At 49.8% G+C, this 16,531-nt stretch overlaps 1 protein-coding gene across 1 annotated transcript; it reads right to left on the bottom strand.

Annotated features, from left to right (window-relative positions):
* Window positions 1-5,519: 5,519 nt before the first annotated feature.
* On the bottom strand, window positions 5,520-11,757 carry CCL22 (C-C motif chemokine ligand 22). The gene is made up of 3 exons (XM_059381343.1): window positions 11,562-11,757; window positions 10,331-10,454; window positions 5,520-7,218 (listed from the first exon to the last, which is right to left on the bottom strand). Exons 1-3 carry the CDS (start codon window positions 11,632-11,634, stop codon window positions 7,134-7,136), a joined length of 282 nt encoding a protein of 93 aa, XP_059237326.1. The 5' UTR covers window positions 11,635-11,757; the 3' UTR covers window positions 5,520-7,133.
* Between the last annotated feature and the right edge of the window lie 4,774 nt (window positions 11,758-16,531).

The raw sequence follows: 16,531 nt of genomic DNA, 5'->3' as shown, positions 1-16,531 counted from the left end.
GACAGAAGGGGATGGGGAGAGGAAGGCAGGAGAGGCAAGGGACAAGTCCTGGGAAGCCCCGCACTTCATGAGGCCAAGAGCCAGCTCCGGCGGGGTTTGGAGGGTTAAACCCTTGTTTCTCTGGCCCCAAACTCTGCTCCAAAGAAGTCTAGAAGTTCAGAAAGCAGGAGCTTTGGAATCCGATGGTCCTGGCTCTGGCACTGCTGTGTGACCTTGGGCAGCTTCCCTACCTCTCCGAGTTCACACTTACTCTGAGACAGGCACTATTGGAAGTGCGTTGTGTGATTAACTCGAGTCACTATGACCTGGCATGAGAACGAAACACCACTATCATGGCCCGTTTTATGGATTGGGAAACTGAGGAACACAAGAGTTAGGTAATTTTCTGACGATCGCCAGCCAAGAAGTGGGGGAGCCCGAGTTTGCCCCGGCCTGCTGGCCTTGGAGTCTGAGTTCATGACCAGGAGTCTATACCACCTCCCTCCATCCCCACTGTGAGGATGGCTGAGAATGAAGTGAGTTGATGCCAAGAAGATGTCAAAACACCAAGTACAGCTCTGCTTTTCCTTGTGCAGCCCTTGGGGACATCCCCTACCCTCTTCTGGCCCAGCACCCCACGTCCCTCCCCTGCAAAATTGGAACAGTCAGACACACTCTCTTATCAAGGCATCAAGAACTGAGTTTAGATGATTCAGTTTGGCCATGGTAACTAGGCTTTTAGATCAGTCAAGACCTGGAGGCAAATGTGACCCCACCACTTAGAAGAATCACCTTTGGCAAGTTATTTAACTTCTCTGAGCCTCAGCTTCCCCATCTGTAGAATGGGATGCTAATAGCCACGTCACCAGCTCACTCACTGGGGGAGTTCATAAAAGGAATGACTTTCATAGTGCTGGCTCGCAGGGGCCATTAGTGTTTGCCATTAAGCTCCACTGTGTGCCTGGCGCCATGGTGGGACCGGGGACCCTTCAAAGGCAGATACGTCGGTTCTCGCTCTAACGAACCCCAGCTCAACAGGAGAGAGAAGTCCTACCAGAGACTCTGAGGCTGGGAGAGGGAGAGAGGCCTTTTTTCTTATCCAGGAATCAAGGAAAGCAGGAGTGAAAGATGACGTTTTGATGCAAAGAAGGGCAGACTTTTGCTTTCTTTTACGCTATTGTCTTGAAAATTCTAAACCGAGGTGTCCGGGTGGCTCAGTCAGTTAAGCGTCTGGCTCTTGATTTCAGCGCAGGTCAAGATCTCAGGGTCCTGAGGTTAGCCCCCTCCTCCCCCGGTCAGGCTTCATGCCGGGTGTGGAGCCTGCTTGAGATTCTCTCTCTCTCTCTCTTTCTCCCTCTGTCCCTGCTCATGCGTGAGCCCTCTTTCTCCAAAAAAAATTAAGAAATAAAAATAAGTTTTTAAAATGATAAACAATAAAGAAGAAGGAATGCAACAAACACCTTTCATATCTCTGGCACCTAAACTCAATGAAATGCGTTTTCCCATATTTGCTTCATTTGTGGAGGGGTTTTTGTCTTCTTGGTTTTGGTTTTTTGGGTTTGTTTTTTTTTTTTTGGCCAAGCCATTTCAAAGTGAATTATGAGTGTCTGAAACTTTGCCCCTAAATCTTTTAGCATGTATTTCCATAGTATGAAGATGCGCTCTCTCACATAAATATACTATTATCCCACCTAACAAAATTAACAATAATTCCTATACGTCATGTCACATTCAGTTAATAATTAATTTTCTCCACTGTCCCCTAGATGTACTTTATAGCTTCACCTTCTTTGTGTGTCCTTCCCTGCCCTCCTCCTCTCTTACTTTTATTTTTTGAACCAGGATCCAGTCTGAGCTTTATGCCTTGCAGATTGTATTTCTTTTTGGTCTACAGCAGACCCCCTGCTCATTTTTCATGGCATTGACTTTCTAAAGAGTTTCAAGACTGTTGTCTTTTTTTTTTTTTTTTTGGTCCCAGATGTATTGAAGATATTAAAGCACAACAGAAGAGATTTAACTGTTAGGAAAAGACTGTTGTCTTATACACTGTTCTCATTCTTAATTTATATAAATGGCTTTCTTGTGACATCATCCAAGTCATTCCCCTAACCTGTGCTCTTCCTGTAAACCGGAGTTAGATCTACAGACTCGATTAGACCCCGGCTACATATACTTGGCAAGAACCTGGTATGAGTAATATTGTGTAGTTCGCGGTGCACCTTACATCAACCACGGCAAACAGGTTGTCCCGCCCTCACGGTGGGTTGATGCACAGCCAACCCTAGATCTCTGGGTGGAGAAGGGTCAGCCCCCTTGTGATTTGTAAGTAACCTGCCCTGTGTAGACAGGCTGGATTTTGACATACTGTTCCAGGCACAGGGCAAACCCAACCTACCTTTAACCAAGGTAAAAAGGGAATGGGGAATGGTCTGATGCTATGGGCTCTGAGGGAGGCTGTCATTGGATACCTGGAAGCTGGAGTGAGGAACCAGAGTCCTGTTAAGGGGCAGAGGGGAGCTGGGGAGGTTCTGGGCTGAGGACTAATGAGAGCAACAATCAGAACAACCCTGGGCAGCAGAACAAAGCGTTTCCTCGGGCACTTAGTAGAGAGCAGGGGTTGGGGCATCTCCGCCCACACCTTCCTTGGGCAATCTGCCAGCCTGCCTGGGTGCCCCAGGGAGTAGGCAAGCCTGCATATTCTTGTGGAACGTGAGGGACTCCCCTAGCCCTTGAAGCAGAACAGAAACAGCTTTGGGGAGCACGGTAGAGCCCCCAGGACACTCCTGTGGGGCCCCAGGATAGAAAGAGAGACAGGGTGTCCAGTGAGATGGCCACCTCATCCCAGAACCCCCCTGGGGGAACCGTCCTTCCTAATTCTTCCCCGCTTCACCCCACTCTTCTCAGCTCACCTCTTTGGTCCATAAGGAGAGCTGCTCACATGCACTTGGCCCTCCTCCCTGTCTGTGCACCTGCCTGGCCATACCCTCTTTTATACTGTGGTAAAATATCTGTATCATGAAATTTACTCTTTGATCATTTCTAAGTGTTCAGTTCAGTGACATGGAGTACATTCCAGCATGTACAACCATCGCCATCAACTGTCTTTAGAACTTTATCATCTTGCCAAACTGAACCGCGGGACCCATCAAATCATTAACTGCCACATCCCCCTTCCCCCAGCCCTGGCAACTGCCAGTCTGCGTTCTGTCTCTGAGACTTTCCCTACTCTAGGAATCAGACAGTGTTTGTCTTTCTGTGACCTCCTTAGTTCACAAATCATCAGGGCTCACCCGTATTGAAGCAGGTGCCAGCATCTCTTTCCTTTTTAGGGCTGAATAATATTCCGTCGTACATGTACACCACGTTTTGCTTCTCCATTCACCAGTCAGACACTCAGGTTGTTTCCACCTTTTGGTTATCGTGGAGAATGTCGCTGTGAACACAGATGTACAAATGTCTCAAGTCCCCGCCTTCAATTCTTTCCTGTTTATCCTTAGGAATGAGATTCTGGGGTCACATGGTAATTCTACCCTTAATTTTTTGAGGAACCGCCGTTCTGTTTTCCACAGTGACTGCCCCCACTTTACCTTCTCTCCAATAGGCAAAGGTTGCCATTTTTCCGAACCCTTGTCAATCTTGTCTTTCTTTATTTTCAAGTCATCCCTATACCTAACATGGGGCTTGAACTTACAGCCGGGATCAAGAGCCATGCTCCTCACACCAATAGATTGAATTTAAATAAAAATAAATAAAATTTTAAAAAAGACGAAGGGAAATAAAACTTTTTTTGTCTTTTTTAGAATAGCTTCACATCATAATGGTTTTTTTTTTTTAAGATTTTATTTATTTATTTGACAGAGAGAGAGATCACAAGTAGGCAGAGTCAGGCAGAGGCGGGGGGGGGGTGGAAACAGCTCCCTACTCAGCAGGGATGCTGAGGCAGATGTGGGGCTTGATCCCAGGACCCCAGGGATCACGACCTGAGCCAAAGGCAGTGGCTTAATCCACTGAGCCACCCAGGCGCCCCACATGGTAATGGTTTTGATTCGCACTCTCCTGATGATGAGGGATATGGAACCTCTTCACATGTGCTTGTTGGCCATTTGAATATCTTCTTCGGAGAAATACATATTCAAGCCTCTGCCCGTTTTGTTTTCTTATCTGCTTGGATCCTCACCACCTTGTGCACGGATACCTGCTTTTATCGCCCTCAGTTCACCGAGTGAAAGATCGAGGCTCACGGGGACCAAGCCGCTTGCTCCAGACACCAGTCAGTGAGAGTTCCTGCAATTGTCTGAATCCATGACGCGTGCCCTTCCCGATGCTTGTCCCTGCCTCCCAGACAGGTGCTCTTGGTGTCTGAAGCCACTGCCCTAGAAATACCTTCATAAGAGGGGTGCCTGGGTGGCTCAGTGGGTTAAAGCCTCTGCCTTCAGGTCAGGTCATGATCTCAAGGGTCCTGGGATCAAGTCCCGCATCAGGCTCTCTGCTCAGCAGGGAGCCTGCTTCTTTGCCTGCTTGTGATCTCTGTCTGTCAAATAAATAAAACCTTTAAAAAAAAAAAAAAAGAGAGAGAGAGAGAGAAAGAAATATCTTCCTAAGAGCCAAATCTAAAATGAAGCAAAGGTCACCAATGCTAATATGTCTGTGGAGCGATGTTTAAATTGACCTAATAAAGACGTCCCAAGGACGGAGGAATCCTTTTCTGTTGTTTTGGCAGAAAGAGCTATGTCTAGTCCAGGAAACTGGGCCCATTTGAGAGTCCAGAGGAATCAGCACCACAGGAACTAAATGCTCCCCATACTCACTCCCTCTTCCCAGACACACGGCTTGGCTCTACTTCCCAGCATCCCTTGGGGCCAGGGTGGCCACATGACTGAGTTCTGCCAACAGCAGGTGAACAGAAGCCAGGAGCCCCGTTCCCGGCCTGGCTCCCACCAGCCTCATCCTCCTGGAGAGGAGTCCAAGTCCTGGAAGAGGGCGGGGCCGTGAGAAGGAAAGAGCCTGGGTCCCTGAATGACCACATGGAAGGTCACCCACAGAATGGTGTCGGATGTCACGGGAGAAGAAAAAAGCTCGTATGGAAATGAACAACTGAGATCCTGGGACTACTTATTGTAGGAAGCAGACTTTCCTGAGTAATACGCTCTCCTCCTCCTCTGTGCTGATGCTTCAAGGGGGAGGGTTGAGGTTGGGTTATTGAATCCGTGACCGACAAATGAATAAATGAATGAATATGCGGCCTAAAGCTCTAGACTTGGGGACTGAATGAGTGACTTCATCAGATCCTCCCAACAAGAGGCTCGGCAGGGGCCTGGTCTGTCGGACAAATGTCTGGGATTTGGCACCTCCACAGCTACTCCCTGGGTCCTCGTGTCTAGTCCTGGCTCCCCATCGCCTCACAGGGTGACCTTGGGCAGGCCAGTTCACACATCAGTAACATCAAGGGCTTCCCCGTTGGGAGTGAGCGGGTGACGGTGCCCCCCTGCCCCACCTTACCAGGCCAGCAAATGCCAAGGAAGCAAGCAGATATTGTTGTAGAGGATTTATTTTTTTCAGAAGGCCTGAGGGACAAGGTCAGAACAGGAAGGGAGGGGAAATCTCAGGATGCTGAAGGGCCCTATGCATGGGCAGGGGGTAGGTTAGCATTTTATTTCCCGTGTCCTGGACCTAACCCCACAGCCCCCACAGAGAATGGTATTCTCATTCTCAAGTGAGGCTCAGAGAGGTTCAACGGTCTCAGAATTCCAGAGCAATGACCCCCCTCCTGCGCTGCCCCAGGCCACCTCAGAAAGAAACAAGCCGCGTGTAAAGTTTCTTTCTTTTGTCTGGTGAATCTGTGGTCCCCAAGAAAGTGCAGATAAACCCCAAATCCCAGTCCTTATGCTGACCCCTGCCACCCAAGAATAATCTTCACCCAAGGCTCTTCCATTTAACTATGCCTGCACACTCCCAGGACTAGAAAAGTTCCCCCTTGTCCCCCTCCCACATAGTTCCTAAAATTCCTCCATTCATTCAGTTGGCCCCTTAAACATTTCCCCTCTTTTCTTATAGAACTATAGCTAGAGCTTGTTAATACCAAGCCAAGTGTAGTCATTCACACCATAGTGAAAATTAAGTTACTGGTTATTAGGGAAAAGAGAGAGGGAAAGTGGGGGGAACTCTGAAGAGGTCAGGCCTGGGTGTTGGAGGTTCGAGGAGCAGTCAAGACTAGAGGGAAACAGGAAGAGTAAACGGACCCAACACAAAACTGAAATGGGGATGAAAGGTGAATCTGGCCAAATCTGAGGCTTCACAATTGACTCAGCTGGCTGCTTTCTAGATGCACTTGAGTCTCTGTATTGATGTGTGAGGGTCTTTGGGAGGTGGGAGTTGGGAGCTGGGAGAGGAATATTACTTTTATTAATTCAGTCTATAGCCATTTGTTGAGCCCTGATTCTGAGCCAGGCCCTGTGCTCTACACTCGGTGTTAGAGGCCAGGAGACAAAGTAACTCTGGCATGGGACCTTGGTCCAGCCAGTGGGGCTGGAGGGCAAGCCCCCAAGTCCTGAGAATTCTGGGCAGACTGCAATCAGGGCTGTTAAGAGAGGGCAGAGGGTTAGGGGACATCTGAAAAAACAAAAACCAAAATAAAACTCAATTGCTGGCTGCTTGGGCTGTGCAATGCCTCAGAGGGCCGGGAGGGTTGGATACGTGCAGGTGATGGGAAGACATTCTGGGCATTGGGAGCAGCCTAGAGAAAGACCTGGACAGCATATGTACAGCATGAGTTTGGAAAACAGGGAGCTGGAGTCCGACATGCGCGAAGGGAAGTGAGGCAGGGCTGGAGACAGGTGTCAGGCTCCCTAGCTTTCACCAGAGCCTGGGGCAATGGGGAGCTGTGGAAGGGTTTTTGAGCCAGGGAGTAACTGAGCAGGACTGTGGCCTCTCTGGCTGTGGTGGGGTAGAGGATGGGTTGGAGGCATAAGAGGGGAGATGAGGGACAGTGTGGAGGCTCGTCTGAGTGTGACAGCTTCAGGGACAGAGATAAAAGATGGTGGAGAGATTCGTTGGCACAGGCTTGTGTTGGGGAACAGCTGTGATGGCGGGGAGGTGGGGCTCTGTGAGCCTTCCCGGAGGAGCCAAGGCCACGGTCCTCAGGGCAGGGCCCTTCCTCATGCGCTCAGTTTCTGGAGAATCTTTTTCACCCAGGGCATTCTGGGGTCAGCACAGATCTCCCGGTCCTTGACAGTTAGGAAGCTGGAAGGAGGAGGGAATGAGGGAGCATTAGCACGCAGCAAGGATGCTACAACTCTTCTCAGGAAGCTTAGCATTTATGAGTCACTTACGGTATGCAGAGATGCCCACCATACAGAGTCGCTTAGCATTTATGTGGCCCTGCCCCAGGCAGGAGTACTTGCTACATAGAGTGTCTCAATTTTTATGAGGCCCCTGCTGTATGTAAACACACTTCTTGGGCACCTGGGTGGCTCAGTGGGTTAAGCCGCTGCCTTCGGCTCGGGTCATGATCTCAGGGTCCTGGGATGGAGTCCCGCATCCGGCTCTCTGCTCAGCGGGGAGCCTGCTTCCTCCTCTCTCTCGCTCTGCCTGCCTCTCTGCCTACTTGTGATCTCTCTCTGTCAAATAAATAAATAAAATCTTCAAAAAAAAAAAAAAAAACCACACTTCTTCACGGGGAGAGGAGGAGACAGAGGCTAGGATTTCCCAGACTCTCAGTTCCTCAGCCCCAGGCTTGAGTGCCAGGTCAGGTCAGGCAATAAAATGCCCAGGAGTCTCACAACCATTGCTCACATCACCTTGGGGGAGAGGATATTGGGTAGTAACCCAGGAACTTTGGAGCCTGCTCATCTGGGTTAAAATCCTAGCTCTACCATTGCTGGCAAGTCCCTCAGTTACCACATCTGTAAAATGGGGATGATAATCATGGTCCTTGAATGAAGATTAGATGACTTAATACAAACTGATGGGCTCAGAGCAGCTCCCAGCAGAGAGGAACTGAACTCTTCACAATGATTTTCTTCATAAATCCTATGGGGCCCTATTATTCTACCCATTTCATAGGTGAGGAAAGTGAGGCCCAAGAGGGTAAAGCAGCTTGCCCGAGTGCCAGAGCTGTAAGATCTGATTCACTATGCCCCCTAGAAGCCCAAAGCACAGAGAAGAGAGGTAGGCACTGACCCAAGATCACACAGCAATCGCAGGCTAAGTCTCCCACCCTCACAGCCATTGTTGGCAGAAATGGACTTAAAGCTGGCTAGAGGTCCAGGACATGCCCACAGCCCTACTCCCTTCCTGCCTCTCAAGAGCCTGTCCATGGGGCCTAAAGCTCCAAGCTCCCCTACTTCTCAGACCTGCCCCCACCCCACAGACAACCAGTGAACAGAAAGAACAAAGAAGGCAGCAATGTTGATGTTGGCCACGTGGGCAGCCTGCCCTGGCTGCTGTGTGACACTGGGCAAGACTCAGCCCCCCTCTGAAACTCCATCTCCGCATTTGTCAGGACATTCTTTCTAGAGCGCCTTCTGGCTCAAACTCCAATAATCACGTGTGCTGTCTTTTACTGAACATCTTTATAGGCCAGGGACCATGCCCTGTGCCGCTCAGGAGGTTCCACAACCTCTCTGTGCTCCTGGCCTTGCCTGGCAAAAGGTGATCAGAACAGCACCTACAACATAGGGTTGTTTCCAGGATTAAATGAGTTCAAATTTATAAAGCGGTTGTAAGTGCCTAGCATTTAGCGAGCACTCTTTACAGATTTGATAAATAAAAATAAATGAAGGAGGGCTGTCTGGCTGACTCAGTGGGTGGAACGTGCGACTCTTGATCTCGGGTTTGTGAGTTCGAGCCCCACATTAGGTGGAAAGATTACCTAAAAGTCAAATCCTTAAAAAAAAAAAAAAAAAAGAAAAGAAAAGAAAAGAAAGTGGGGGCGCCTGGGTGGCTCAGTTGTTAAGCATCTCTGCCTTCAGCTCAGGTCGTGATCCTAGGGTCCTAGGATCAAGCCCTACATCCCCGCAGAGCAGGGAGCCTGCTTCTCCCTCTCTCTCTCTCCCTGCTTGTATTCCCTCTTTCACTATGTCTCTCTCTGTCAAATAAATAAATCTTTAAAAAAAAAAAAAAAAAAAAAAAAAGCCTTAGGACGCCTTGGTGGCTCAGTTGGTTAGGCCACTGCCTTCGGCTCAGGTCATGATCCCGGGGTCCTGGGATTGAGTCCCGCAGGGAGCCTGCTTCTCTCTCCTCCTCTGCCTGCCACTCTGCCTGCTTGTGCACTATCACGCTCTTGCTCTCTCTCTCTGTCTCTGACAAATAAATAAATAAATAAAATCTTAAAAAAAAAAAAAGCCTTAAAAAACAAATTGATAGATAGATAGATAGATAAATGTGATCGCTCCTGTTCTACTGATGGGGAAACTGAGTTTCAGCGTTGACGTGACACAAACCCACTTCAGCCCTCTTTGTTATTCACCCACAGACTCCTGTGAGGGATGGAAGATGGGTGTGGAGGAGGAAGGTGAGAAGATGATGGAGCCCCAAAGGGTGTCATGAGGCCCAGACACTCCCACTGAGCGAGTTGACGGGTAGCAGCCTGTAGGGGCGGCCCCAGGGACAGGCCACCTCATGCGGCCAGTGGCAGGTGCAGGCCCCAGGCTCCCGGCCAAGGAAAAGGAAGCAAAGACATGGAGAGACAAAGGCAAAGGAGAACAAAAACCTCAGGAGAAAACCCTGACCGGGGACCCAGGAGTTCTGATTCGAGCCTGGCAGCCTCGAGCAAATCACTCCCCCCACCCAACTCCTTGCACCTGTTTCTCCATCTGCAAAATGCAGATGACCACATGCCTTGTAGGAAGGCTGTGGGGCGACCTGAGTTCACATAGGAATGCTCAGAACCGTGCCCGGTTGCCTGGCCGTGGGACACTCTCTGTCGGCTTTGTACTCCTCGGGGAGCAATGGGCTGCCTCAGATAACTCCCAGGGCGCTGGGGAGGATTCCAGATGCTTCTGCTAGGAGCATCGCTGCTGACTCAGAGGCTCTGGGCACACTGCCGGCACGCTGCTCCCCACGCTACAGCTCCGCACGGCCCACGCGAGCTCTGCCGTGCAGACAGACAGCCGGCGCCTGGTTCATTCAGATCTGCACCCTGGGGACCCAGCGCGCCACCCAGCACCTGGCGGGCACCCCATTAGATCTGTCGAATGACCACAGGATTTCTTTTCTGAGCCATTTCAAGGACAGATTGTACGTCCCCCATCCCTGGGTCTGTCCCCCGCCCCCCAACATCTCCCGGACCCTCCTGGGCCAAACCCACCGGGCTCTCCAAGGCCAGGCCCTGCCTCCCCAGCTCCACACTCACACCACGCCAGGCCTCCGGCACGAGTCTGAAGTCCAGTAGAAAAACCTGATCATGCGCAGAGGCAGAGGGTGACGGAAGTACTCCCGGCAGCAGACGCTGTCTTCCACGTTGGTGCCATAAGGACCTGGAGGAGAAGGTTCCCCAGCTGGGCATAGGCAGGTCACCCATGGCCCCAACCTCTGAGCCAGCACTTCTGTTCTCACGTGGAAGGTTGGTGCCAGGGGGACTCTGGACCCTGAAAGTTCCCAGGCTCAGGGTCTCTGAAGGACCCAGTCTGCATAGGTCGGCTCCAAGGAGAGGGACTTACAGTGACTGAGAATCAGTGAAGCCCTAGGCTTCTAGGTGGGACCCAAGACTCTGCACAGGAAGGAGCCCAGCTGTCCAAGGTGAGGCCCGTGCACCGGCACCATCAGCAGCACCTGGGGGCTTGTTGGGAATGCCCGGCACCCAGACCCAGCCCCGCTGGGTCAGACGTGCATTTTGAGTCAGATGAGTTCCCAGGCAATGGCAGAGGTAGACTTCACCTCACACCTACTCTAACCTTCGAGGTGTACGTGGGGGAAGCTGAAGCCCAGAGAGGGGGATGTCATACCCGGAGTCACACAGCATGACTCTGGTGAGTCAGGATAAGGGCTCAGGCAGAGTCCAATGGTGCAGACCTGGGTTCGAGTCTTGCTCTGCCCTGTTACCAGGCCACCCTGGGCAAGTCCCTCTAGCCTCCCCCAACCAGAAGGGTGATAACAGTACCAAATCGATGGGGACTTTGAAGAGTTCCCAGGAACCCCCAAACCTGAGTAAAAGAAGGTAGGGACTCAGTGTCGAGGGCAGGCTCTGGAGCACATGAGGTGATAGGAGAGCAGGACCCGCTTTCCAAGGGAATATCCCTTACCCCAGCTCCTGCCTTTTCCCATCCCAGACGGCCCCATTTGGTGGCTCCTTCTCCACACCCCAAGGGTCCTATGCTTGAGTTCTCTGGTTTCCAGAGGACCCCAGGCCATGCCCACCACAAACCCCCAACCCAGCTGAGACAGATCCTAGACTCCATGCCTTTGAGACTACACATTTCACAGATGCATAAACTGAGGCCCAGAGAAGCAACATGACTAGCCCAGAGCCAGAAGTGAACTAGAGTCATTTTCTCTCAGTCTGGTGCTCTTTCTGCTTCATGAGGAAGAGACCGCAGTGTCTGATCCTGGCCTCTGCAGGGAGTCCTCCCTCTCCCCAGCCTTACCTGCCTCAGTTGTTTGAAGTATCAGAGCAAGAAAGACAAGGGCAGCCAGGAGTGGAGTGTTCAGGCTGGCCATGCTCTGGTCCTTTGTGTCCCAGTCCAGGTGTCTGTAATCACTGGATGACAGGGAGGTCTGATATTTAAACACTTGCTACACCCACAAGCTTCAGACACTCTTAGTCACCGGTGGGCTCAGAATCTCTGACATTCACATTATGAAAGAAGAACTCCCGCTTCCTCCAAATAAAAGGAAATTCTCTGTGGCTGGGAACAGCTCAGAGGGGACCCCCTATCTGCCCTCCCCTCGGAGTCTCAAGAGACTTGCAAAATCCCCCGTCAGCTGGGTTTAGAGGCCTGTGCTCTCCAGGTTCCACTGACTTGATGGCCTTCACCATGTCACTGGATGTGTTTGAGGATCAGTTTGCCCATCTGGAAATGGGGGAGATGGTTTCACAGCCCTACCTATTTACCTCCGTGGTTGTTTGTAAGGCAGTGAGGATGTGGGCAGGGGCTGACCGGTCCTAAATCCTCACCTTGTAGCCTTAATGATCTTCATCACTGATGTCTCCTTAGAAGGAGAGGCCTGAGAACGCACGGGGCTGGTTTCTGCGCCCTGCATCAGCCTCTTCTGCCACTTCTCCCAAAATCCCAACTTGGGCCAATGCATGATCCCTTCAACAGTTGCAAAGAGCTTCCACACATTTCCCTCCTGCCTGTTCTTCCTTCCCAGCTGTCTCCGGTCTCTTCCTCATCCACCCCCTTCTCGATCTCTCACCATATCCCACTGACTACTTCCTACATTTCTCTTGAATCTGTCCCCTCCCTTCCAGTCCCATGGTCCCTGCCTAGTCCAGGCCACCCTCACCCCGGGCCAGCTTCAGCCCTCAATCCCCTCTTGGGGTGGCTGGAGTGGCCCAGATTCAAAGCTTCACGGGCCTCTCTCCTGCTTCAAAACCTGCTGTGACCTTTGACCCGAGGGCAGAGCCCAAGCCCCTAACTGTGGCCTTCAAGGCCTCCTTCCCAGACACGCTCCCTCCCACACTGGCCTCCCTCCTCCGAGGGATCACACCACAGTCCTCACACTTCCTCAAAGAGCTCTGCACTCTGTCCTTGGGCATCAATGCCCTTTTTACTTCTCTACCGCATAAACTCCTACTCATGCATTAAGAGCCATGTGAAATGTCACCTACTAGGTAAGCACACCCCCTCAGGACTTGAAAGTTCTGCAGGATGACCTAGAACATGGCCCTGTGCAGACGATGTCAAGTTTTCCCTTTCTCAGACCCCTTCCCAGAAGCCAAACTCCATGCTCTTGGAAGACAAGGGTCTGCTTATGTCTGTCTTGGCATTCCCAGTGTCTACTGAGAGTGGGGTCCCCAGTGGACGCTCCGGACACATGCAACGAAGGAGGAAACTGAGGCTCAGAGAATAAGGGGACTTGCCCAAGGTCACACAACCAGTCAGTGACTGAGACAGCCTAGAAATTCAGGACTCAGCACTACATTTGCAAAGGGCCCCACCCATCCATTTATCATTCCTTCGGCAAATATTTATTGAGCCCTGTGGTAGACAAGATAACAGTGCCTGCAATGTGTCTTATTTCCTGAAATATGTGCAAATGTGACCTTACATGGTAACTGGGACTTTGCAGATGTGTTTAAGTTAAAGACTGTAAAATAAGGGGTGCCTGGGTGGCACTGTAGGTTAAGGCCTCTGCCTTTGGCTCTGGTCATAATCCCTGTAAAATTGGGAGGTTGTCTGGTTTCTCCTTTTGGGCCCAACAGCTTCACGGAGTCATTATAAGATTGGGTCAGGTTCAGAGCAGGAGAGGAGATAGAATGATGGAAGCAGAAGTCTGGAAGATGTAGGATCATGAACCCAGGAATGCAGACAGCCTCTAGAAGCTGGAAAACGCAAGGAAACAGACACTCTTCTGGGACTTCCAGAAGGAATATAGCTCTGTTGATGCCTCGATTTCAGTCCCACTGAAACCGTCTGAGGACATCTGATTTCCGGAACCATAAGGGAGTCGGTTTGTGTCGTTTGAAGTCCCTACATTTGTGACCATGTGTTACAGCAGCAGGAGGGAACTAATATGAGCCCCCGTCGTGGGCCTGGGACAGTACCAGGGTCTGGTATGTGACAGTGAACGTGTCCCTGCTAATGTAGATTTTACCCTGGAGACGGATGATAAACAGGCAAATACCAAACAGGGTCATATCGGGCAATCGTGGGTGCCGTGAAGAAAATCAAACGGAGGAAAAGAGACTGTGACGATAGAGAATCAGCTGTGGTTGGTCAGTAAAGGCCTCTGTGAGGAGCTGAAACACACAAGATACCAAGGAGCCTGCCAGGGAGGAAGAGGCAAGTGTGAAGGCCCTCGCGGGGCTAGGGGCGCCTGGGTGACTCAGCCACCGGGGCGTCTGACTCTTGATTTTGGCTCATATGTCATGATATCATGGGTCATGAGATCGAGCCCTGTGTCGGGCTCAGTGCTCAGCACAGAGTCTGCTTAAGGATTCTCTCTCTCCCTCTCCCTCTGCCCTTCTCCCGCTCACAGGCTCGTGCGCCGTGCACGCTCTCTCAAATAAATAGGTAAATATAAATAAATAAATAAGGCCCTGCCAGAGGGCAGAGCAGCGGGGACAGAAAGGGTGGGGGAGCAGGAGGCAGCTGAAGGAGAAGCAAAGAAGTACACCGCACCCCCTGGGAAGACCTCACGTCAAGGGACGTAACCCAAAGCCAGTCACTGTGTGACTGTCACTGTGTGATTCCACTTCTGTGAGGTTCCTAGTCATCAAATTCATAGAGACAGAGAATAGAAGGACGGTTGCCAGGTGCTGGAAGGAGGAGGGAATGGTTGGTTAGTGTTTAATGAGCCCAGAGTTTCAGACTGGGAAGATGGAAAGGTACTGGAGATGGTTGGTGGTGATGGGGCACAACCACCTGAATGTAATTAATGCTGCGCAACCATCAAAAAACCATCAAATAACCATCAAAAATGGTTAAAATGGTTAATTTGATGTTGTATATATTTTATCAGTTGAAAAAAAGAATGGCTCAGTTGGAGGAGTGTGATCTCCGGGTTGTGAGATCACATACATACCTACATTAAAAAAAAGAAGAAAGAAAACAAATGTATATGGAAAGATACTCCACATTGTATGTCATTAGGGTAATGCAAATTAAAAAAACAATGAGGCACCATGACACACCCATTGGAACGGCCAAAATCTGGAACACTGACGCACCAGATGCTGGCAAGGGTGAGGACTGAGAACCCCAGTCCACTGTCGGTGTGGATGCCAAATGGTCCAGCCACTCTGCAATGCAGTTTGGCAGTTTCTTACAAAACGAAACATACTCCCAGTATGGGAGCCAATGATCACGTTCCTTGGCATGTCCCCAGAGAAGTTATTTATGTCCACACAAAAGCCTACATTCATTTTCATAAATGTCACAACTTAGAAGTAACCAAGATGTCCTTCAGTAGGGGGATAGATCAACTGTGGCCTATTGAGACAATGGAATATTCTTCAGTGCTAAAAAAGAAATGAGTTATAGTGAGTGAGTTATCAAGCCATGAACAGGCATGGAGGAATCTTCCATTTACTTAAATATGACTAAGGGAAAGAAGCCAATTTGAAAAGGCTGCATATTGTAGGATTCCAACTCTGTGACATTCTGGAAAAGACAAAACTATGGACACAGTAAGAAGATCGGTGGTTTCCAGGGGTTAGGGGGAGGGAAAGATGAATAGGCAGAGCACAGAGGATTTTTAGGGCCGTGGAAATACTCTGTATGATACGACAATGAGGGATACGTGTCATTAGCGTGTTTTTCTCCAAACCTATAGAACATACAAAGCCAAGAGGAAACTGTAAAGTAAACAATGTGATAAGGGTGTGTGTGTGTGTGTGTGTGTGTGTGTAGGTTGACCAGTTGTAACAAATGGACCACTCTGGCTGGGGATGTTGATAATGCGGGAGGCTGTGCACCTGTGAGGGCAGGAGATACAAGGAAATTCTCTGTAGCTTCCTTTCAATTTTGCCATGAACTTAAAACTGCTCTAAAAAAATTAAAGTCTTAAAAAGGGGGGGGGCACCTAGGTGGCTCAGCCCGTTGGGCATGTCTTCGGCTCAGGTCATGATCCCAAAGTCTTGGGATTGAGCCCTGAATCGGGCTCCCTGCTCGGCAAGAAGCCTGCTTCTCTCTCTCCCTCCTGCTTGTGTACTCACTTTCTCTCTTCCTCTATCAAATAAATAAAATAAAATTTAAAAAAAGGAAAACTTGTTACCCAGAATCTAATCAAGCTTCTAATCCTAACTTCCAGTCTGTAAGAAATACAGAGGCTAGAAAAAGATGAACAACCCCATGAAAAGACAGACATCTCCAGAAGGTGGGTCCTTCCAGTGCCTCTACAAGATTACTATCCTGGGATCAACAAAAAGTCAATGTTGTTTAAAAAAAAAGTGAATAGGGATATTTAAGGTTAAAGAGATTTAAGAGACATCACAACCCAATATGTGGACTTTGAATCCTAGTTTTGGAACAACTGCTACAAAAGACAATTTGGGGACAGATGGGAAAATATAAATATTAGATGATATTAGGGCTTTATTGTTGATCTTAGGCGGAATAAAGACTTTAAGAAGATGTAGGAGAATGTCCTTCTTCTTTTTTTTTTTTTTTTAAAGATTTTATTTATTTATTTGACAGACAGAGGTCACAAGTAAGCAGAGAGGTACGAAGAGAGAGAGGGGGAAGCAGGCTCCCCACTGAGCAGAGAGCCCGACTCAGGGCTCAATCCCAGGACCCTGAGACCATGACCCAAGTCAAAGGCAGAGGCTTAACCCACTGAGCCACCCAGGCACCCCGAGAATGTTCTTATTCTTTTTTTTTTAAGGTTTTATTTATTTATTTGACAGAGATCACAAGCAGGCAGAGAGGCAGGCAGAGAGAGAGGAGGAATC

The sequence above is a fragment of the Mustela nigripes genome, chromosome 17 (genome assembly GCF_022355385.1).
Source record: "Mustela nigripes isolate SB6536 chromosome 17, MUSNIG.SB6536, whole genome shotgun sequence".
NCBI lineage: Eukaryota > Metazoa > Chordata > Mammalia > Carnivora > Mustelidae > Mustela > Mustela nigripes.
Note: the sequence above shows the minus strand (reverse complement) of the source record. Positions and strands in the feature narration are given on the sequence as shown.

Excerpts from the sequence above, each read along its gene's own strand:
- CCL22 (XM_059381343.1), bottom strand. The coding sequence starts at position 11,634 with ATGGCCAGCCTGAACACTCCACTCCTGGCTGCCCTTGTCTTTCTTGCT. Across the intron at positions 10,455-11,561 it reads ACTTCAAACAACTGAGGCAG|GTCCTTATGGCACCAACGTG; the intron begins GTAAGGCTGGGG and ends CTTCTCCTCCAG. Across the intron at positions 7,219-10,330 it reads TGCCGGAGGCCTGGCGTGGT|CTTCCTAACTGTCAAGGACC; the intron begins GTGAGTGTGGAG and ends TCCTCCTTCCAG.